Source organism: Cervus elaphus, chromosome 20 (assembly GCF_910594005.1).
Source record: "Cervus elaphus chromosome 20, mCerEla1.1, whole genome shotgun sequence".
Taxonomy (NCBI): Eukaryota; Metazoa; Chordata; class Mammalia; order Artiodactyla; family Cervidae; genus Cervus; species Cervus elaphus.
This window is the reverse complement of record NC_057834.1, coordinates 81,818,028-81,837,192: the sequence shown is the minus strand read 5'-3', so window position 1 is coordinate 81,837,192 and position 19,165 is coordinate 81,818,028. Positions and strand designations below refer to the sequence as shown.

General features: G+C 40.8%; 2 protein-coding genes across 7 annotated transcripts in view; one reads left to right on the top strand and one right to left on the bottom strand.

Moving 5' to 3' along the window:
• Positions 1-19,165, bottom strand: part of LOC122676556 (uricase) — a 124,476-nt gene that overhangs the window by 32,183 nt on the left and 73,128 nt on the right. The gene's annotated exons all lie outside the window — the stretch shown is intronic.
• On the top strand, positions 53-18,542 carry DNASE2B (deoxyribonuclease 2 beta). Of its 4 annotated transcripts, none has more exons than XM_043875916.1 (7): positions 53-251; positions 595-955; positions 5,112-5,289; positions 10,502-10,583; positions 13,197-13,292; positions 14,617-14,814; positions 17,923-18,542. In XM_043875916.1, exons 2-7 carry the CDS (start codon positions 843-845, stop codon positions 18,261-18,263), a joined length of 1,008 nt encoding a protein of 335 aa, XP_043731851.1. In that variant the 5' UTR covers positions 53-251; positions 595-842; the 3' UTR covers positions 18,264-18,542. The 4 variants fall into 4 exon arrangements, with proteins under 4 accessions (XP_043731851.1, XP_043731848.1, XP_043731850.1 ...); XM_043875913.1 differs by having other exon boundaries at positions 13,131-13,292; XM_043875915.1 differs by lacking the exon at positions 53-251 and adding an exon at positions 343-378 and having other exon boundaries at positions 13,131-13,292.

The following is a 19,165-nucleotide window of genomic DNA, read 5'->3' as shown; positions in this document are numbered from 1 at the left end:
GCTGAAACTAGGAGGTGGAGAGGATATGTAAACATCTTTGCTAAAAGCAATTCTGAATTTGCCCTTTCTTTGAAGCAAGCCTTTGAAGCACTCTTTAGGAAATGTTTCCTTAAGATAGAGAGTATCACAAGTGATAGATCCTAATTATTATTAAGACATAAGATTTTGTCATTTCTGTTTAATGGGTGAACCACAAACAGTTACCCTCACTCATAGAGAAACTCGTAGAGGACTTACCAGTGGCTCAGAGGGTAAAGCATCTGCCTACAGTGTGGGAGACCTGTGTCCAATCCCTGGGTCAGGAGGATCTCCTGGAGAAGGCAATGGCAACCCACTCCAGTATTCTTGCCTGGAAAATCCCATGGACGGAGGAGCCTGGTAGGCTACAGCCCATGGGGTCGCAAAGAGTCAGACATGAATGAGTGACTTTACATTACTTTCTTTTCTTTTCATAGAGAAACAATCATAGGGGGAAAACACATGAAATAGATTTAATTCAACATCTGTTTATCAATACAGAGTTCTCCTGTCCACTGAACTTCCTATCACACGATGTTCACTCCATTTACCCGTACATCCCTTTTTTCTCTCCAGGACTTTCTGATGACTTTGCAAACCAGTCAACAATTCAGCACAAAGGCATGAGGAATCACGCTGGCATGTTGTGACTGAATCACACAATTACATAGGATGCATCCCATTCTGAAAATGCCCAGACAGCAAATGGCAGAGGTAAATGGAATCAAACATCAGAGCCAGCACAGTTTGAGGGAGATTTGAAACAGACTTCACCATCCAAGGGGAAGGTTTCCTGCTGTGCCATGGACTAAAGGTGACAGAAAATGACAGCAAGACTTCTAGGAACACTGCTGACTGTGCTGTTCCTTGGTCTCTTTGGGATCCTGGAGGCAACAAAAATATCGTGCAGAAATGAAGACGGTGACGCTGTGGATTGGTAAGTAAATGAAATGTAAGGCTTGGTGCCTGCCAGTGGAAAGCCAAACTACTTGTGGTTACCTGGTTCACTGTGTGTTCTGAAGGAGACCTCTGCTCCACCTCTCCCCATAAAAGGAAAGGAAGTGAAAGTGTATCCAGGTAGGGGTAGGATCTGAATGAGGGACCTTTCCCTTGAGAAGGAGCTGAGCAGTGCCTTGTGGGCCTGATTCACGCTCTCAGCAGGGCAAAGCTGGTGGCCACAGAGGTGTGGGAGAGCTGACAGCTTCTCTCATTTGGCAAGTTCCTTCAATTGTTTTGTGGTTTTCCTAACAGAACACTCCCAGCATCCTTTTAAGTTGACAAAGGAGAGAAGATAGATGACTTTTTCCTGATAGTGGAGTGTATGCTTATGTGAAGGAGAAAGAGGGCTTGATGGTACATAGCACTGTTCGGCTGACCTTGTTTGTTGGGTAGGACAGGCAGCTGTTAGAGTGGGTGGGAGGCCACTGATCTCCTGAAGTGTCAAAGGGGTGAAACACAGCTTTGCATTACAGTCATGGATTTTCCAAAAGCTCTGATCACTTTTTCACTCTTTAATTAGGGTATTTAGGTTTGCTTTTATGGTTGGCATCAAGCTTTGTGTAAAGTTGAGGCTGGAGGACACAGATACACTCAATCACTCTCTCACCAAACAGTTACTGAGCACACACCAGTCCTGTGCTAAGTTTTGAAAATATAAATATGAATAAAGCATAGTTCTTACCCTTAAGGAGTTCATAGCTGTGTATTTAGGTTTGCTTTTATGGTTGGCATCAAGCTTTGTGTAAAGTTGAGGCTGGAGGACACAGATACACTCAGTCACTCTCTCACCAAACAGTTACTGAGCACACACCAGTCCTGTGCTGAGTTTTGAAAATATAAATATGAATAAAGCATAGTTCTTACCCTTAAGGAGTTCATAGCTGTGTGGTAAGGGTATAGATGGGGCATTAGAGAGGATGGAGCCCAAAAGACTTCTCTGGGAGAAGTTTGGATAATAATTTTAAGTTAGTTAGAAAGACAAGGGAGATGTCAGGGCATTTCAGGCCAATGGAGAAGCACTGAGGAGGTCCAGAGGCAACAAACAGTGGGGAAAGTCTGGAAGCAGTTGAATAATGTTTGTGCTTCAGGAGAACATGGGGAAATGGCAAGAGGGGAGCTTAGAGAGATAAGCGAGGGCCAGGTCATGAAGGGCTTTATGGGTTAAATTGCTGAGACTGAATTTGACCTTGAAAGGGAACTACTGAGGGACGTCAAGCAGGGACTTGAATAAGTCAGATTTGCGTTTTAGAAAGCCCACTGGCAGTACTGTGAAGGCCAATTGGCCAGGAACCAGTGCAGAGTCATGGAGACCAACGAGACTTCTGCAGCATAATAGGTGAGAAAAGTATCCAGACAATGTCTGGATACTCGAGTTAAAGAAGTAGAAGTAAAGCAGAAGAGCAGCTAAGAAGACTTGATAATGGATGGGCAGAGGGTAGTAGGAGAGAGGAAGATGTTAAGAAAGACTTGCAGGTTGCTAGCTTCTGTGACTGTGTGAATGTGTCCCCTAAGAGTAGGGCATGAATAGATTTGTTGCACAGTATCATGAACTTGGTTTCAAAAACATGGAGTTGGTCTCTGAACCATCTTTGCATTTGGGTTTATCTAGACCTCAGCACAGAGGCTAGAAATAGATTCAAGAATCTTCAGATTGTAACTGGATATGGTCACCCAGGAAAATTGTTTATAAAAGCACTAGTCCTTAACTGGTGTGCCATGATAGTTCACAAACCTTTCATTGGTGGGCCATCAAATTGTGATCAGCACAAAAAATTTATTTTTGCCACAAATGAATGGGCATATTATTTAGCAGTCTCTGTCAGAGAGAATGCTGAATTGAGCACACAGGGAGGCACAGTCTTGAGTCTAAAACTTACTGTGAGAGTTAAAGGCCAGAGGAACATGAGGTCAGCATCAAAGAATAATTTCATGTTTCCTGCCACATGTGAGGACCTGGCCCTGAGAGTCAGAAAGCCTGGACAGGGCAGGAAAGAACATAAATAGAAGCATAAGACTGGTGAGAACCCAATGAAAAGTGAAGAATTTCTGGGTAAAGTGAAATGCTGTTACGTGGTAATAGTGAATGCATTACAATGTTTGCTTCAGTGTATTTGAGTGTTAAATGTGGGTTCATGCTATTAAAGGGTATTTGGCTAGGCAAAGTCAATTTCACCTTCCAGGTACTTTCGACAATGTCTGCAGACATTTTTGATTGGCACGACTGGGGGAATATGTACTACTGACAGGGAGAAGCAAAGGATACTACGGTTCACAGGGCAGCCCCCCAGAACGAAGAACAATGAGCCCCAAAATGTGAATATAGCACACTGAGAAACCTGGGCCAGATGATTCAAGAACGTCTGAATACCACGCAGGTCCAGCCACCTCTGCATCCTGTGAGGCAACCAAAGGAAACACACGAACAGGAGACAACAGGAAAGCAAGCAAGGCACGCACTTAATTGGTTGGGCTTGGCCCTGAATCCTCAATGCAGAGTGTGCCGATAAGCTGAGCTGAAGAATGTGGCTCAGGCCAGAGGCTCAAAACAGCCTCCACTGACTCTGATGCCCAAATCCAAATCTCAGATTCAGCCAGCCAGCTGCAAAGAGATGAGCACGCCAAGCCCTTCAGGCAGCAGAGACACATCTAAGACTTCTCTAGTCCAGGCCTGGGCCTTGGCATTCTTACCAACTGTGGAAAGAATAGAAGAGCCATTTTCAATGTATGTGGGCTTTCACCACAGGGATCTCACACACCAGGCCAGTAAATGTTTTTAGAACACGCACAGTCAGATTTGTATTTCCTTCACTGGGAAGGAGCAACAGTAAGGGTGGAATGTAAGAGGCAGAAAGCTTGAGCAAATCCCTCTCCTTAACTTCGAGACCTTTTGTGAGATATAGGTGAAATGATATAGTTAAATGCTTGACAGTGGCTACCATCAAGAAAATAGTCAGTACAGCCCTCAGAATAGGAGAAAATAACTGCAAACAAAGCAACTGACAAATTAATCTCTAAAATATATAAGCAGCTCATACAGCTCAATATCAGAAAAACAAATAACCCAATCAAAAAATGGGCAGAATACTTAGACATTTCTCCAAATAAGACATAACCATATGAAAAGATGCTCAACATCACTCATTATTAGAGAAGTGCAAATCAAAACTATGAGACATCACCTTACACCAATCAGAATGGCCATCATAAAAAATTCTACAAACAATAAATTCTGAAGAGGCTATGGAAAAAAAGGAACCCTCCTGCACTATTGGTGGGAATGTAAGCTGATGCAGTCATTAGGGAGAACAATATGGAGATTCCTTAAAAAGCTAGGAATAAATCTACCATATGATCCCACAATCCCACTACTGTGCATACCCTGAGAAAACCACATTTCAAAAAGACACATTTACCCCAGTGTTCACTGCAGCACTGTTCACAACAGCCAGGACATGGAAGCAATAGATGTCCATTGCCAGATGAATGGATAAAGAAGATGTGGTACGTATATGCAATGGAATATTTCTCAATCATAAAAAGGAACAAACTTGAGTCGTTTGTAGTGAGGTGGATGAACCTACAGCCTGTTATACAGAGCAAAGTAAGTCAGAAAGAGAAAAACAAATATAATATATCAATGCACATATGTGGAATCTAGAAGAATGATACTGATGAATCTATTTGCAGGGAAGGAATGGAGGCACAGACATAGAGAACAGACTTGTGGACACAGCAGGGGAAGGAGAGGGTGGGATAAATTGAGAAAGTAGCCTTGACATATATACACTATCATGTGTAAAATAGATAGCTATAGGAAACAGCTACACAACACAGGGAGCCCGTTCTGGCATTCTGTGATGACCTAGAGGGATGGGATGGCAGAAGGGGAGGGAAGCTCAAGAGAAAGGTGTGATGGATGTGTGTATATATATACACACTCGTGCCTGATTCACATTGTTGTATGGCAGAAATCAATGCAACATTGTAAAGCAATTTTCTTCCAATTAAAAACTAGATTTAAAAGAAAAATAAAAACTTAAAAAAAAGGTAACACTCAGTAAATGTTAGTAATTCATAATTATTTCCTTTGTTAGGTTTACCTTTTATAAGTTGCCCAAAAGGCAAGATGAGGAAAGCAGAGAGACTGGGTTAGAGTACCTGTACCTCGACTCTACAACCAGAAGCTGGAGTCGGAGTAAGCAACTCATGAATGCCACCAAGAGTGTTTTGGGAAGGACATTACAACAACTGTATGAAGCATCTGCCTCCAAGGTATGTTATGGTTAATCATTCATTTGAATCACATAAAATGCATAATACAGACTCCAAAGCTTCCAAAAAGTTATAACTGCTCACATATCCAACCCCCAATCCTAGCAACTGGAAGTAAGTTAGCTCAGAATCTGAATCAATCTAACTAAGACCTTAGGGGATATGTCAATAGACTCCATAGCAATGCCAAATTGTTTATACATTTAGCACTATGTCCAATGGCATCACTGAACTAATGACATATTGAAATCTTTTGGCTGCCAAACTCTGCCAATTTTCTCAGTACTGGCTATCTTAGCCCTTTAAAAGGAACTAGAGAGAAGAGTTCTTTCCTATTACAATGTAGTATAGATCTGTGGTCAATGTGCCATGAGTTATGGGTTGTTCATGCCATGGTGTGATGAGTTTGATGGGAAAAGTAAAGGGTTCCATTTGGTCTTCCTTTTAATTAATCCTTTTCAAAATAGTAGGTTAAGAACTAGGACTGGGTTACAGTATCTATACCTAGGTTACTAGGTTAAGAAATAGTTCAAGGCCCTGGAACTCATTTGCCTGAACGGAGATTAAATCTGCTATCTGGACTTCATCGGGCTTTCCTGATGGCTCAGCGGTAAAGAATCAGCCTGCGAATGCAGGAGATGCAGGAGACGTGGGTTTGAACCCTGGATTGGGAACATCCCCTGGAGGAGGAAATGGCAACCCACGCCAGTATGCTTGCCTGAAAAATTCCATGGACAGAGGAGTCTGGCAGGCTACAGTCCTAAGTATCACAGAGAATAAGACATGACTGAGTGACTGAGCACACACACTGGACCTCATCAGGCAATGAACTAACCAGCCAAAGAGACATGGGTAAATAGGCCTAGTGCCTCAACGTGAGCAGTCTCGCAACATCCAGGCAACATCTGCTATCCAGTGAAAGATACTGTTTTTCCACCAGAGATGACAAGTAAATCAAACAATAATTAACATCTAGTTACACTCATCTATGGGCTTCCCTTGCGGCTCAGCTGGTTAAGAATTTGCCTGCAATGCCGGAGACCTGGGTTCAATCCCTAGTTTGGGAAGATCCCCTGGAGAAGGGAAAGGCTACCCACTCCAGTATTCTGGCCTAGAGAATTTCACGGACTGTATAGTTCATGGGGTAGAAAAGAGTCACACATGGCTGAGTGACTTTCACTTCACTTCACTTCATACTCATCTATGCATTCCCGAACAACTTATTGACAAGTATAAATGTAAAATAACTCAACACTTAACAATGTGCTGGGCCTTTACATATGTCCACTAATTTAATTCCCACAACAATTCTGAGTTAGACTGTAGCACTACTGAAAGTGTTAGTCGCGCAGTCATGTCCTACTCTTTGCGAACCCATGGACTTTAGCCCACCAGGCTCCTCTGTCCATGGGATTATCCAGGCAAGCACACAAGAGTGGGTTACCATTCCCTTCACAAGGCGATCGAACCCAAGTCTCCTGCACTGCAGGCAGATTCTTTACCATCTGAGACACCATCAGTTCAGTCGCTCAGTCGTGTCTGACTCTTTGCGATCCCATTAATCACAGCACGCCAGGCATCCCTGTCTATCACCAACTCCCAGAGTCCCCCCAAACCCATGTCCATTGAGTCAGTGATGCCGTCCAACCATCTCATCCTCTGTCGTCCCATTCTCCTCCTGCCCTCAATCTTTCCCAGCATCAGTGTCTTTTCCAATGAGTCAACTCTTCGCATCAGGTGGCCAAAGTATTGGAGTTTCAGCTTCAACATCAGTCCTTCCAATGAACCACCCAGGACTGATCTCCTTTAGGATGGACTGGTTGGATCTCCTTGCAGTCCAAGGGACTCTCAAGAGTCTGCTCCAACACCACAGTTCAAAAGCATCAATTCTTTGGCGCTCAGCTTTGTTTATAGTTCAACTCTCACATCCATACATGACCACTGGAAAAACCATAGCCTTGACTAGACAGACCTTTGTTGGCAAAGTAATGTCTCTGCTTTTTAATATGCTGTCTAGGTTGGTCGTAACTTTCCTTCCAAGGAGTAAGTGTCTTTTAATTTCATGACTGCAGTCACCATCTGCAGTGATTTTGGAGCCCAGAAAAAAAAAATGTCTGCCACTGTTTCCACTGTTTCCCCATCTATTTGCCATGAAGTGATGGGGCCGGATGCCATGATATATCCATCAAATGGATATATCTTTCCTTTTCTTCTTTGCTTTTCACTTCCCTTCTTTTCACAGCTATTTGTAAAGACTCCTCAGACAACCATTTTGCTTTTTTTGCAGCGAGACACCATAGTGCACAGGTCTATTTGAGCATTTACTTGAAATGTGCGGAGAACTGTCTCTGTGTGTGCAAATACTCACTGTGTTCACCTGTCATTAACACCAGCCTTCAGAGCCAAGTTACCAAGTCAAAACTTACTTGTAGGCTATTTGAATACATGTGATGTTCCAAACACTGTCCTAGGGGCTTTTAGAAATTCTTCAGTCTCAGCAACAAGCCTGTTTTGAATTAATAAATTATTATGTAAAATCAAAATTACTTGCAGCTGCTTCTGCTTTCCAAGGTTGGTGATGGAAAAACCTGGAGTATAACCCATCAACGAAAAAATAAACATATTCTTCCCTTTCCCATTGCACACTGCCCGAGAAGAGAAAGGAAAGGGTGACACTGCAAAGCCTCTGTCATTTATCTTGGTTGGGAAGGATGGATCTTAGTTTGACGAACTATAACAATGATCTTTGGAAGTGCAAAAGTAGTCCCAGAGCCTAGGAGGGCTGGAGAACTAAACTGCTCTGCTTAAAAAAAAAAAAAAAAAATGCAGATGGAAGCTAGGAATTAAAAAGTATATAAAACATGGAGGGAGGCTGAAGCAGGTCAGCTGGGTAATGTAAAACCATTCAGTGTTTCCTAGCTTCAGTATACCCTGCTCACACACGATGCCATGACTGGTGGATTCTGGAAGAAAATGACAGTAGAGGGGCTGATTGCCATGTTTGATTGGCATAGAGCCAAAAGAAGAATAACGACAATAGGGGGTGATATCCAGATAAGATTGAATGTTCTTTGGAAGTTGAACATACGTGCCAGAAGTGACCATGAAAATACAACTTTTCTGTCTTCTGACCCAGAATTGAACTTCTAACAGAGAGCAGAAAGCAAGATCAGACTAACTGGTTTTAAATCTCAAATGTCAAGTTAAGATAATATCTGGGGTTATGCTGGGAAATACTTTCCTTCTTCTGCTTTTGTGTCAATAAATGAGAACCTTGCATATACCTTGACAATAACACTTAGACCATCTCACAGTTGCCTATATTTGCCTGATTATATTCCCAGCTAGACTGGGGACCATAACCTTCTTGTTCAACATCCAGTAGTCAAATAAGTCAAATCCAACTAAGAGTTAAAGAAATAAAGATGTTCAAAGGCACAGGACTAGGTCTGCTATTCTTCTTTTATTATTATTTTTATTTTATACTGGAGCACAGTTGATTAGCAATTTTGTGCTAGTTTCAGGGGCACAGTAAAGTGATTCAGTTATATATACACATGTATCTATTCTTTTTCAAATTATTTCCCCATTTAGTTTATTACAGAATACCGAGCAGAATTCCCTGTGTTATACAGCAGGTCTTTGTTGGTTATGTATTTTAAATATAGCAGTGTGTACATGTCAATCCCAAGCTCCCAATCTATCCCTCCTCCCCACCTTTCCCCCCGATGCCTGTATCATAAATTTATTCCCTAAGTCTGTGAGTCTGTTTTGTAAAATGTTCATTTGCATCATTTTTTAAGATTCTGCATATAAATGATATCATATGATATTTGTCTGTCTGTCTGACTTCACTTAGTATGATTATCTCCAGGCCCTATTGTTAGTTCATGATTTTTCCTCTTTGTGAGAGGGCCTCTCTTCACTAGAGTTACATCCCATTTAATCTTAGTTGATTGTTACACTCCTAGTTAGAATGATAAACTTCATCTATTAGGAGAATTATGTTCCTCACTGAATCTTCCCAGAGGCCCTCCACATTGTACCCTAAAGGCACACAATGGCCTTGTTACCACATTCAACACAGGCTCATAGAATAACTGTCAGAGTTCTCCAGTGGAGAATATGAATGCCAACACTAGCTATGGTCAATTATGGAAAATTCAGGTAAGAAAACAGCTTATTTCCCCAAATATTCCTGAATATAGTAGCCAAAAATGCTATACAGACTATCTTATGCCTTAAAAAAAATGGTTTTAGATGAAATCAAATAATGAAGCAACTGTAGGAGACTCTTATTTTTTTCTCAGAGAAAAACAAAGACCTTTTTTACAGAGATGGTTTGTCCTTTCCTGCTTTTAATTATTAATATATAGCTGGGACTTTTTACTATTGACATTATTGGCTTCATTAAAAGTCACTGCATCATGATACAATTGAAATGGAATGACACTGAACAAATATAAGCAAGTTTCCAAAACATGACAAAAAGACACTATCAAAGTAATAGCTTCACTTTGACTCAGAGATTTGGCAAACTGTTTGGAGAATTTACTAGCATTTTGCCTTCCCAGAGGAAATCCAGTATCACACATTCAATTACACCACTTTTTTTAAGCAGGGGAATGTCAATTGGAAAGGTGCAGTGACACAGAGAAATAGATTGAAGAAAAATCCTCCACTAACAAAGGGGCAGTAGAAGCAGAGAATGAGGAATTCTGATTAAACAGGAAGCTATGACCAAGTGGTAAAGCACAAAGCAGGCAGAGGAAATCAAACCCTGGCAGCCCGCTCTGTGCTGTGCCTATAATATCAATGGAAAGAGCCCAGATGTAATCCTTGGCTGGTTGTTCTTACTTCATTTCCTGAACAAATATTTAAGGACTCCTTTATTATACACTAGTTGCTTCATCAGAAACATGAGTCCAAAACAACTGGGAGAAATAGGAGTATTGCCCTCACACACACATCACAGAGCAGAGGGTTCCTGTCACACAAGCAGCGAAGTTGAGGACGGACTTCTTGTCTCCTGCCTTGCATGGCACAGAATTCAAATTGATGGGAAATCTGCCTGTTAGGGGAATGGATGATTTCTCATGTGTATTAATGAAAGTTCTGTATTGTAGGCTGGGTGGCTAGTAGAAATGTTGTGAGCAAAAAATGCTTATGAGTGAAGGACTTATGCCATTATAACCTTAAAATATTCCTGCAGAATAACAGCACAGCCTATCTAATATACAATGATGGAGTCCCTAAATCCGTGAATTACAGCAGAAAGTATGGACACAGCAAAGGTATGACAAAGGCTCTTATTTCTCTTTCCTACTGGAAGTCAGCATTTTCTTAAACATCCTATCTTTAGTAGGTTTATATTCCACACTAAAAAGATAGCTTTTCTTTTTAATGGTCTGAGTTATCAAGATGAGTGATTCCTGCATCACAGTTTATAATAATATAATTTGACTTTGAAATATCCTTTGCCTAAATACCATTTTATTTCTCAATATTTTTAAAATATACTTTAAGGCAAAAATACAAGCATTTGACTACTGGAAATACTAGCCAGCCTCGTGTGTGTGTGTGTGTGTGTGTGTGTGTGTGTGTGTGTGTGTGTGTGTGTGTGTGTGTGTACACACACTTTAGTTAAGCTTATAGAAGTATAAATTACACAGAGTAAAATTCACCCTTCTTAGTTCCATTTAAAATACAGTAAACATTTTAGAAAAGGTATTTTAAAATAATTTTCATATTATAGTAAGTTTGTTAACAATTATATATTATAATGATTTTTATTATAGGGATTTTTTATATTTTTCTATTCGTAAACTATGTATGTAAGTATGTGTGTTGTTGAATAAGTCAAAATGATAGTAAACAAGAAATTTGTAATCCTAATATTCATTAGCTAATTATACCTAATCTTGTTGTTTAGTCACTAAGTCATGTTTAACTCTTTTGTGACTCTATGGACTGTATCCTACCAGGCTCCTGGAAAATGGAATTTTCCAGGCAAGAATACTGGAGTGTGTTGCCATTTCCTCCTCCAGGTGATCTTCCTGACCCATGGATCAAACCTGCTTCTCCTATTGCAGGCAGATTCTTTACCACTGAGCCACCTGGGAAGCCCCCAGTTGCGGCTAATATTTTCTATTTTTTCTATAATATATATTTTGAACATTTTTTATAAAACTTTTGTAGTGACTACTTCAAACTCTTTTCAAATTAATATACCATGAATAACTTCCCACAGCAATAAGTATTTTTCAGAAGGTTCCCAAATCAAATGCCTTCAGGATCAGGCAAATGATGTCAGCACGCCAAGGGGGCTGAACCGGCAGGTAACTGGAGAGCTGGAGAGTATACACATGGTCTAAAGAAGCAGTTACCACTCAGCTTGCCTTATGGAAATGTGATTTTTTTCCAGAGAAAATGAGGAGTTTGTGGAAAATCCGAGTTTTTAAGTGCTGGCAATGAATTCAAAGTTTTAAAAATAATCTGCAAGCATAATAAAATGTATCTGCAGGTTAGACTTGGCCTGGGGCTGCCAGTTTGCAAACTCTGATTAAGAATTTAATTTGTAATGGCTGTCAAATGCCATAAGCAACTTAGCTTTTGATTTAGCTAAGTTGCCCTCCTGATGGTCGTATTTGCCACATCCTGCCACATTCTGCAAACTCTTCTTTACCAACCTCCCACCACCATTATCACTCCACTCTGTTAGTTAATACAAGGGCTCAGAAAGAAGATTGGAAATGGAGTGGAACCTGATGTCATATGGGAGAGTTCCCTGCCAACAGGTGTTCCAATATACTGTGGCACTTGTACCAGGAAGTTAGGATTTCAGACAAACAGCATACTTATCTGGGCAGAAGAGAGACCCTGAGGTCATGCAGCTCTGTGAGGCAACTGAACTTTGAACATTTTCCATCTCGACGCAGGTATTGATTCCACAGTCACTGAGACAGCAACAGTGTGATTTCTTAAAGTGTGTTCTTTGAAAAAGAAATAACTGGCAGGCATTTGGTTTCTACTCTAACACTAAGGCAAGTATGACTTTTATGTCTGCATGGTCATGTGCAAACTAGAAAGCCAAGTTAGCATACCCAAATTATCCTGATATATTTACAAACACAGAAATAGTCATAGGTGCCTGTTGGACAGGGTTCTTTGTGCCATGTCACAAGATGATGAAAATCTTTCAGCTTTCTTCCTTTCTGGCTTTCATACTGTCTGCTCCAGAGATTTTACAAAATACAAGTAACTAGGATGCTTTAGAACATGGCTTCCTTCATCCCCACCCCCACCCCTTTTCTGCTTCTTTTTTTTCAAACTTATAAAATTGGGTGACTTCTGCACATAAATGAGCATCAGTTTCTCACAACAAATTACTGCAAATACATTTTTTCATTTGATATTTTCTCTTTCAACTATGTTTTTCAGCTGGGTTTTGAAAATAGCTTAGCTGCTTAGCAGTAAAGACATTATCTAAAGCTTGCCAGGTGACTATATAGTCTATCGAGGTCAAACTCCAATTTAGCAAATTTGCATTCTGCCAAAACAAATTTTCCTTGTAGTTTCAACATGAAATGCCTCTTAACTCTTCACAGGGTGTCTGCGCTAGCTCCCTTTTGTGTTGGGTTAACAACAGTAATGGGGCAATGTGATGTATACCTTAACTGGTTTTGAAATCTTTGAAAAAGAACATGATCCTTGTCATTATTAGCCTAAGGAAACATTAGCCTGAAGTTTAAAGGGCTTAAATGTTGTAGCTTTGAACTCTGTTTTTTTTTTAAAGGAGGCTTGTTTTTCTAATTTATCTGTATTTACTATATCTTTGGTAGGTGTACTTCTGTGGAACAGACTCCAGGGGTTCTGGTTGATTCATTCCATTCCCCATTTTCCTCCAGTTCCTGAAGAAGGCTATGATTATCCACCCACAGGGAGACGAAATGGACAAGCTGGCATCTGCATAACTTTCAAGTACAACCAGTATGAAGCAATAGGTAACATTAGAGTGTTTTTAAAAAGACATAATATTTAAGAAGGGATTTGGAAATTATGAATAAATGTATTACTTTATTTGCTTCTCTATTCATAAACCCTGATACCTAGATTCCAATATTGGTTTTTCCATGATGAGATCTTGGGCAGGCTCACTTTTGAACCTTGGTTTCCTAGTCCAAGGAAGTCTTTGAACTTGATCAGAAGTGGTAGTTTCAAATGTCTACAGGGGCCAGGCAGGTGACAAAACTGGGTGACACCAGTGGACATTGCATGGGCAGTGGGGAATTTGACAAAATGGGGTGTTGACTCTCCACTAGCTTTCCTAGAAAGCTGCAACTCCATTATGTTGTGGCTCCATGAGAATGAAGACCTACATCTCCATATTTTTCAGAGGAAGCAGAAATCTAGGGGAAGATATAAAGCAGAAAAGAGAGAGAGAAAGAGAAATTGAGAGAGAAAGAGATCTTCTGATTTTCTGATATGGTCTCCATCTTATTATTTAAATTGTGCAGACCTCATGTTGCTTACAGGCCACCAATGTGACACTTCTGAGCCTAAACCAGATGATTTTCCCTTAAGATCTCAAGCTCAAGTGGCCAAAAATACTTGGACTTGAAAAATCCAAAGTACAAATGAGGAGGAGAAGTAGTAATGGTATTTTACCAATCACTTTTTACTGAGGGAGCTGCTAAATAGTAAACAGTGATTTGTTCTAATATAGGAGGTTTCAAATATGTTTTTTTTTAATCAAATTTCCATCTGATGGAAAGGATCACTGAGCCTCTTACCCAAATTAAGCCCTAGTCTAGCTAGCTGAGCTCCTGCAAAGATTAGAGAGTTTAATAGCATAGAGACTGGGTGTGCACGGTGATGAATTGGTCATTCTTGGAGCTGGATGATCAGTATATGGGTGTTTTCTACTTTTGTATGTTTACACATAGGGGAAAAAACACATGGTCTCCAAGGCCAGCCTGCCTGGGTTTGAATATCAACTCCTTCATTTACAAGTTTTATAGCTTTGGGCATAAATTCTCCATTAATTTATCTATAAAATGAGGATTGTGATAAAATAACTTACCAATAATAAAGGTAATATTCTTATGATTAAATCAGTAAACCAATGTAGTAAAAAGTAGGGAGTGCTCAACAGGTGTCAACTATTTTAATTAAAAGTTTGAAGGCTATTGGCTTAAAGAAGGAAATACTTTCACTTTTGTTTTTTTGTTCTGTTCAGTTTTTTAATTCACAACAAGATCTAAAGTACCAACAAGCATTTCCGTTTGTAGCTTAATTCTCAACTTTTCTTTACTGTTTGTGGTTCAGACTCTCAGCTCTTGGTCTACAACCCAAATATTTACAGCTGCTGCATCCCTGTAACCTTTCACATGAAACTCATCCACATGCCCCAGCTGTGTGCTGGATCCAGCTCCTCAGAGATCCCAGGCCGGCACCTGACCACACTTCAGTCAGCCCAGGGACAAAAATTCCTCCATTTTGCGAAGTCTGATTCTTTTGTTGACGGTAAGAAAGACCATCATCAAAACAATATGTTGTAACCGTGCTGTTGGACTCACTTTGGAATGCAAAGAGCACATATACTGATTATTTAGGAGTCTAGAAGTAGAAAAGGAGGGAAGACAAAAAAGGAAAGGGAAAAGGGACATCAAGGATCAATTCAAACAATAGCCACTTGAATAGAAGGATTGCTGATCCATCCAAAAAAAGTATCTCACAACCATCTAACTAGAGGCCAGTAAAAACTCAGTCTCCAGCCTCAGTTGGGCACAGAACCAAGCTGTCTTCCTTTTCTTTCACTCCCTAAGCAATTATTTTAAGCCTTCCTTACTCTCAAATCCTTTACCTTTCCCTGTCTCTTCACTCATCTTCACTTTTTCCTTCACAGAGCAAATAGAGGGAGAAACCACTTTAAGCGCACACTCCACCCTCAACAGTCATTTCTACTTTCATTCCTTTTTACCAGATTCCTCCCTTCCCAACAGAAGCAGTGCCCCTCTGTGCCCTAGAAACTAATACATGGATTCTTACATTCAATCTGTTCTCCCTCTTGTACTTTAGCCCATCTACTCTATGAGCCCCGAACATTCCTAAAAAATCCTCCCTCAATTCTAGATTCCCTATATCTGTTTTTTTGGGTTTTTTTTCTTTTCTTCTAAATTTATTTTGAAGAAACTCTTCAGGATCTTTACTTGCTTACTGCTCCTTGACTGCAGTCTTGCTTCTCTGTATCTATCCCCAGTCACCCATGATAGCCTTAATTGACCTCAGTCTTCCTTCCTTGCTTCCTTCCTTTAATAGTGAATAAACTTTATTGAATGCCTACTACTTGTCAAGTCCTGTGGTAGGCATTAGATATCCCAAATTAACAGGACAGAAATGGCTTCTGCAGAATTTGGCACAGTTGGAACTGTTTCCTTTCTGGAACTTTTCCCTCCCTGAATCTTGGCAGTATACAGGCTTTTGGTCTTCCTCCTGATTTTAAGTCTCTTCTGCCATGCCCTCTTCCTCTGCACAATCCTTATGTGATTAGGTTGCCCTGTAGTCCTCTACTGATCCTTATCTCATCTACAATGCATTTGAGGCAATTCCAGCCAGCCCTTGCTGCTGCTGCTGCTGCTAAGTCGCGTCAGTCGTGTCCAACTCTGTGTGACCCCATAGACGGCAGTCCAACAGGCCCCTCTGTCCCTGGGATTCTCCAGGCAAGAACACTGGAGTGGGTTGCCATTTCCTTCTCCAATGCATGAAAATGAAAATTGAAAGTGAAGTCACTCAGTCGTGTTCCACTCTTAGCGACCCCATGGACTGTAGCCTACCAGGCTCCTCTGTCCATGGGATTCTCCAGGCAAGAGTACTGGAGTGGGTTGCCGTTGTCTTCTCTGAGCTAGCCCTTGAGAGATTCCCAAATCTAGATCTTCATCCAAGGCCTGTGTTCTGACAGATGTATTCAACAGTGAGTGGCAGAGTCACATAAAATTCAACATGTCAAACTCATCTCATCACTATCCCTCACATATCTTACCCCCTTTCTCATTCTGCATCAGTTCAGTTCAGTTCAGTCGCTCAGTCATGTCCAACTCTTTGCAACCCCATGAATCACAGCACACCAGGCCTCCCTGTCCATCACCAACTCCTGGAGTTTACTCAAACCAGTGTCCATCAAGTCAGTGACACCATCCAACCATCTCATCCTCTGTCACCCACTTCTCCTCCTGCCCCCAATCCATCCCAGCATCAGGGTCTTTTCCAATGAGTCAGCTCTTTGCATGAGGTGGCCATGTGAAGTTTGGCCTCCAGCTGAAACTGGAGTTTCAGCTTCAGCATCAGTCCTTCCAATAAACACCCAGGACTGATCTCCTCTAGGATGGACTGGTTGGATCTCCTTGCAGTCTAAGGGACTCTCAAGAGTCTTCCCCAACACCATAGTTCAAAAGCATCAATTTTTCAGCACTCAGCTTTCTTCACAGTCTAACTCTTACATCCATACATGACCACTGGAAAAACCATAGCCTTGACCAGACGGACTTTTGTTGCATAGTCACCTGGAAACTCTCAGTCCCTCTTTTTTCTCACTGTCCCCCCCCCCCATATCAAATCATCAAATACAATCAGTTCCAGGTCCTTAATAACTCTCACATTTATCTCTCTGTCATGGCCATAGTCTGCACTTGTGCTTGTTATCACAGTTATTATGACAACCTCGTGTTTTTCCTCTCTTCAATCTAATGTAGTCTTCTCAATTCATCCTGCACATGGTTTCTCAGTTGATATTTATGATCATAAATCAGTTTCTATTAATTCCTCCACTAACATTCCTTAAACAATTCTCTGTTGAGGACTTCCCTGGTGGTACAGTGGATAAGAATCTGCCTACCAATGCAAGGGACATGGGTTCAGTCCCTGAACTAGGAAGATTCTACCTGCCTCAGAGCAACTAAGCCCCTGCACCACAACTACTGAGCCCTCACTCTAGAGCCCATGAGCCACAGCTGCTGAAGCCTGCCTGCCCAGGAGCCAGCAAGCTGCAACTACTGAGCCCATGAGCCTAGAGCCTGTGCTCCGCAACAAAAGCCACTGCAATGAGAAGCCCTGTGCACTGCGACTAGCGAGTAACCCCTGTTCTCCACAGTTAGAGAAAGCCCGCATGCAGCAATGAAGATCCAGAGCAACAGAAATAAATAAATAAAATTAACTAATTTAGAATACATAAATAAAATACAGTATTAAAAAATTTCCCATTGATTTCAGGAAAATTCATACACTCTGGCATGGCTTATAAAGATTTCTAGATGCTGGCCTCTGATTACTTCTCCAGCCTTAGTCTTTCCAAAGGTCTTTTCAGGACAAAACCATATATTGCTCCCTTGTTTGTGCAGAACAGAAGACATTTTCAGCACCAATATCATCTTAGTAATAATGATAATAACTTTTATTTTCATATCACTTTAGCATTTACAAAATGTTCTCCCATTCACTCTCTCAATTATATTGTATTTATTATGCTTGTGACATCCACATATCAGGCATGAGTGATGATTCTCTTCCTGAGGATATTTTTAGGATTTATCTAAGAATAAATATTAACCTCACTATCTTTCTCTTTATAAACTCTAGACATCTTTGCAGCCTGGATGGCTCAACAGTTGAAGACACACTTGCTAACAGAAACCTGGCAGCGAAAGAGACAAGAGCTTCCTTCAAACTGCTCCCTTCCTCACCATGTCTACAATATCAAAGCAATTAAGATATCTAGACACTCTTATTTCAGCTCTTATCAGGATCATGCCAAATGGTGTATTTCCCACAAGGGCACCAAAAATCACTGGACATGTATTGGAGACCTAAATCGGAGTCCATACCAAGCCTTCAGAAGTGGTGGATTCATCTGTACCCAGAATCAGCACATTTACCAAGCATTTCAAGGATTAGTTTTATATTATGAGAACTGTAGCTAAACTTGGTGAAAGGACATATGTGCTATCATTTTCAACACTGATAAGGGGCCTTCTTCTACTAGATTCATTCTTTATATATTAAAAACCTGTGAATTTACTTACTGTCCATCATCATTTTAGTCACTCAGTCATGTCCAGCTCTTTGAGACCCCATGGACTATAGCCCACCAGGCTCATCTGTCCATGGGATTTTACAGGCAAGAATACTGGAAGGGGTTGCCATTTCCTTCTCCAGTACTTATGGTCCACATATCATCAAATAAAATGCTTTTCTCCCATGCCTACCACGTTATCTTCCAAATAATGACAATTTATCTACTTTCATTTATATACCATAAACATGCATATATATACACACATATATATATAATATGTATTTATTTTTTATATGTTTAAATATATATGTAAAATGAAAGGAGTGAAAGGGAAAAGTTTTGTTCCAGATTAGTCAGCTCTCAATTGTCCATGGAGTGACTGGCCACCTCCTAGAGTAATTTCATCTTCACAAAGAATTCCCTGACTCTCCTCCTCACCTCTTTTTGAAGAAGAGACATTTCTATCTCTCTGTACATCAAACTACTTAGTCATTTTCCTCCTAAAGTTCTTTTCAGTGGTTTATGGTTAAGTCTAATTGGTCATTCTTGAGCTAGTATGTGTTAGTTGCTCAGTCATGTCCAACTCTTTGTGACCCCATGGACTGTAGCCTTCCAATCTCCTCAGTCCATGGAATTCTCCAGGCAAGAATACCAGAGTAGGTTGCCATTCTCTTCTCTAGGGGATCTTCTCAACCCAGGGATTGAACCCAGGTCTCCTGCATTACAGGCAGATTCTATACCATCTGAGCCACCAGGGAAGCCCATTAATTGTATGATCTTGGGCCATTCAGTTGAACTCTCTAAGCC

Coding starts and splice junctions, on each gene's coding strand:
- DNASE2B (XM_043875913.1), top strand. CDS start 843: ATGACAGCAAGACTTCTAGGAACACTGCTGACTGTGCTGTTCCTTGGT. Junction 5,290..10,501: donor ATGAAGCATCTGCCTCCAAG/GTATGTTATGGT, acceptor ATATTCCTGCAG/AATAACAGCACAGCCTATCT. Junction 14,815..17,922: donor GTCTGATTCTTTTGTTGACG/GTAAGAAAGACC, acceptor TATAAACTCTAG/ACATCTTTGCAGCCTGGATG.